Source organism: Morus notabilis, unplaced genomic scaffold (genome assembly GCF_000414095.1).
Source record: "Morus notabilis unplaced genomic scaffold, ASM41409v2 Scaffold8944, whole genome shotgun sequence".
NCBI lineage: Eukaryota > Viridiplantae > Streptophyta > Magnoliopsida > Rosales > Moraceae > Morus > Morus notabilis.
In genome coordinates, this window is record NW_010367852.1 from 1 (window position 1) to 2,337 (window position 2,337).

At 34.4% G+C, this 2,337-nt stretch overlaps 1 protein-coding gene across 1 annotated transcript; it reads left to right on the plus strand.

Annotated features, from left to right (window-relative positions):
- Positions 1–7: 7 nt before the first annotated feature.
- On the plus strand, positions 8–1,664 carry LOC21383947 (54S ribosomal protein L10, mitochondrial; the record flags this gene model as incomplete). The annotated part of the gene is made up of 3 exons (XM_010113626.2): positions 8–97; positions 184–273; positions 919–1,664. Coding segments are annotated over 3 exons (444 nt in total), but the record flags the coding sequence as incomplete, so codon positions are not given.
- Between the last annotated feature and the right edge of the window lie 673 nt (positions 1,665–2,337).

A 2,337-nucleotide genomic window follows, 5' to 3' on the forward strand; every position in this document is an offset into this window, starting at 1 on the left:
TTTTTTTTGGCAGCCAGTGGGGTTGGGAAAGATTGCAAAACTCATAAATGAAGGCAAGATTGATTCTCATGAGCTAATTACAATGAAAACACTCAAGGTATACTAAATTACTAGTCCAGCTTGTGAAATTGAAGCATTTCTACATTCGGCCTCAGGCTTATTTGGTTGCCAACATTGTGATAGGATACAGAAGCAATAGGAAAACAAATTAAAGATGGAGTAAGATTAATGGGACGTGGTGCTGACCAGATCAAGTGGCCAATTCATCTTGAGGTAAGTTTTTATCTGAGATCTTTGTGCGTGTTGCACTGAAGTGAACTTGCTATTTTGTTTCTGATGAATAACTTTTTCTTACTGATGAGCATTTTTCTGTAATGAATTTGTGACAAATCTATTTTATCCTTTTCTAATCGTTTTGGCTTGCCGAAGTGAATTTATTGCAAAATATACATACGTAGCACGAAGTCAGCTGTAAACTTGTATCAGTATGAAATCAAAATATGTTTTATAATTTATATATTATCTGATAAATTGTGTTATGGACTGTATACAAATCAATTGGAACCGAATTCATACACTCTAGACTTTGGAATCCAAATTTTCTGATAGTTCACTGCTAGGCTAGTCAGTTATTGACTTTTAGGCTTCAGGGTTACTTTATTTGCTAGCCATTTGAGACATCTGGAAAATTATACACGTGAAGCAGTATATGCATATTGTATGACTTTTTGGTTCTATATACTCCTCTTAATTTCACGTTCTGGTATGCATGGATGTATCAAAGACTTAGCTGGTGAATGAAGTATATAGTTACATTGACAATTGGAAACGGAGTTTACGCTTTAGTCTTTACATATTGGTCTTATCAATGGATGCAAAGACAAAGTTGGGCTTCTAAGTGGAGTATACACTTTACAGGTATCAAGGGTCACTGTTAGGGCAAAGGCGGCGGTGGAAGCTGCAGGTGGGTCTGTGAGAAAAGTATATTACAACAAGTTGGGCTTCCGGGCATTGCTTAAACCCGAGTGGTTTGAAAAGAAAGGCAGGTTGTTGCCGAAAGCAGCTAGACCTCCTCCAAAACAAAGGGATAAAGTTGATAGCATCGGCCGCCTTCCAGCCCCAACCAAGCCCATTCCATTTTTTATTGAAGAAAAAGAACCAGCCTCGGGTTCATTGACTTGATACACTAGTCCAAATCAGCTTGTTTCTGTTCAGAATTTCGCATTCATATGATGCAGCTCATTCCCATATGATTTTGCGTTTGCCAAGCTTCGGAACCTGTAGTGACTTACTTTATCACGAGGGAATGCTTTTTAAAGGCCCTTGTTAACGAGGAAAGCTTTTGCAATGCTATTGGATCAGTCTCATTTCTGTCAGATTTGCATTTCTAATTGTTTTCTTTATCTTCAAGAGGATGAGGATGGGGCTCTTTTTTTTTTTTTTGTTGATCTTTCACTTTGCTATGAGATTGACCTCAGTTGGAGGTAAAATATATTATTTGAATCAGTAAATTTAATGGTTAGTTGCACAATTTGTAATCTCGGACTTTGGATTTTTGGTGAATAATGTGAGACTTCGATATTGGTATGTTCTTAAACCCTATTCTTTGAATAATTTGGAGCATTGTCAACTTGAGTTGTGCAGAATACACCCAACAGTGGTTGGAGGACAAGAAAATCCCCGAAATCCCAACCTAGAACCACCCGATAGTGGAGGTGGATGGAGGCGGGTAATTGATTTGGGTCGATTTTGTGATTTTTTGGATGGAGTATAATGTTAAAGCATCTCCGATGCAATATTATAATTAATGTGTCAATTATAAATTTAGCATTTGAGTGCAAAAAATACTTTTTAATATAATGTTATTTGTTGTATCAAATTTTTCATATGTTATACTTTGTGGTAAATTTTTCACTAAGTATATAGCATATGGAAAATTTGGCATTTGATTTCTATTAGCTGAAATGTTTACTTTTTCATGTAATGGAACTTTTACATTTTTTAATTATTTTAAACATAAAATTTTACTTTTACAATTTTCAAAACTTAATAATTATGGGAAATAGTAGAATGGGACGTTTGTTTATTATATTCGTCTCTGATTTTGAATCATGATTTATGGTTCTCTACAGTATTTTCTCTCACAAAAAAATACACGTAAAACGAGAATAATTCTGAATACATAAACCAAACGTCCTAGCATCTCAAATAGCATTATGCATTGGATCAAAAATGAAAATAACATATTATATCACATTTTTTAATGATAAATATACAATTGACATTACCATTTGTATCGGAGATGTTCTTATTGCTTACTCTATAATTCATATAACA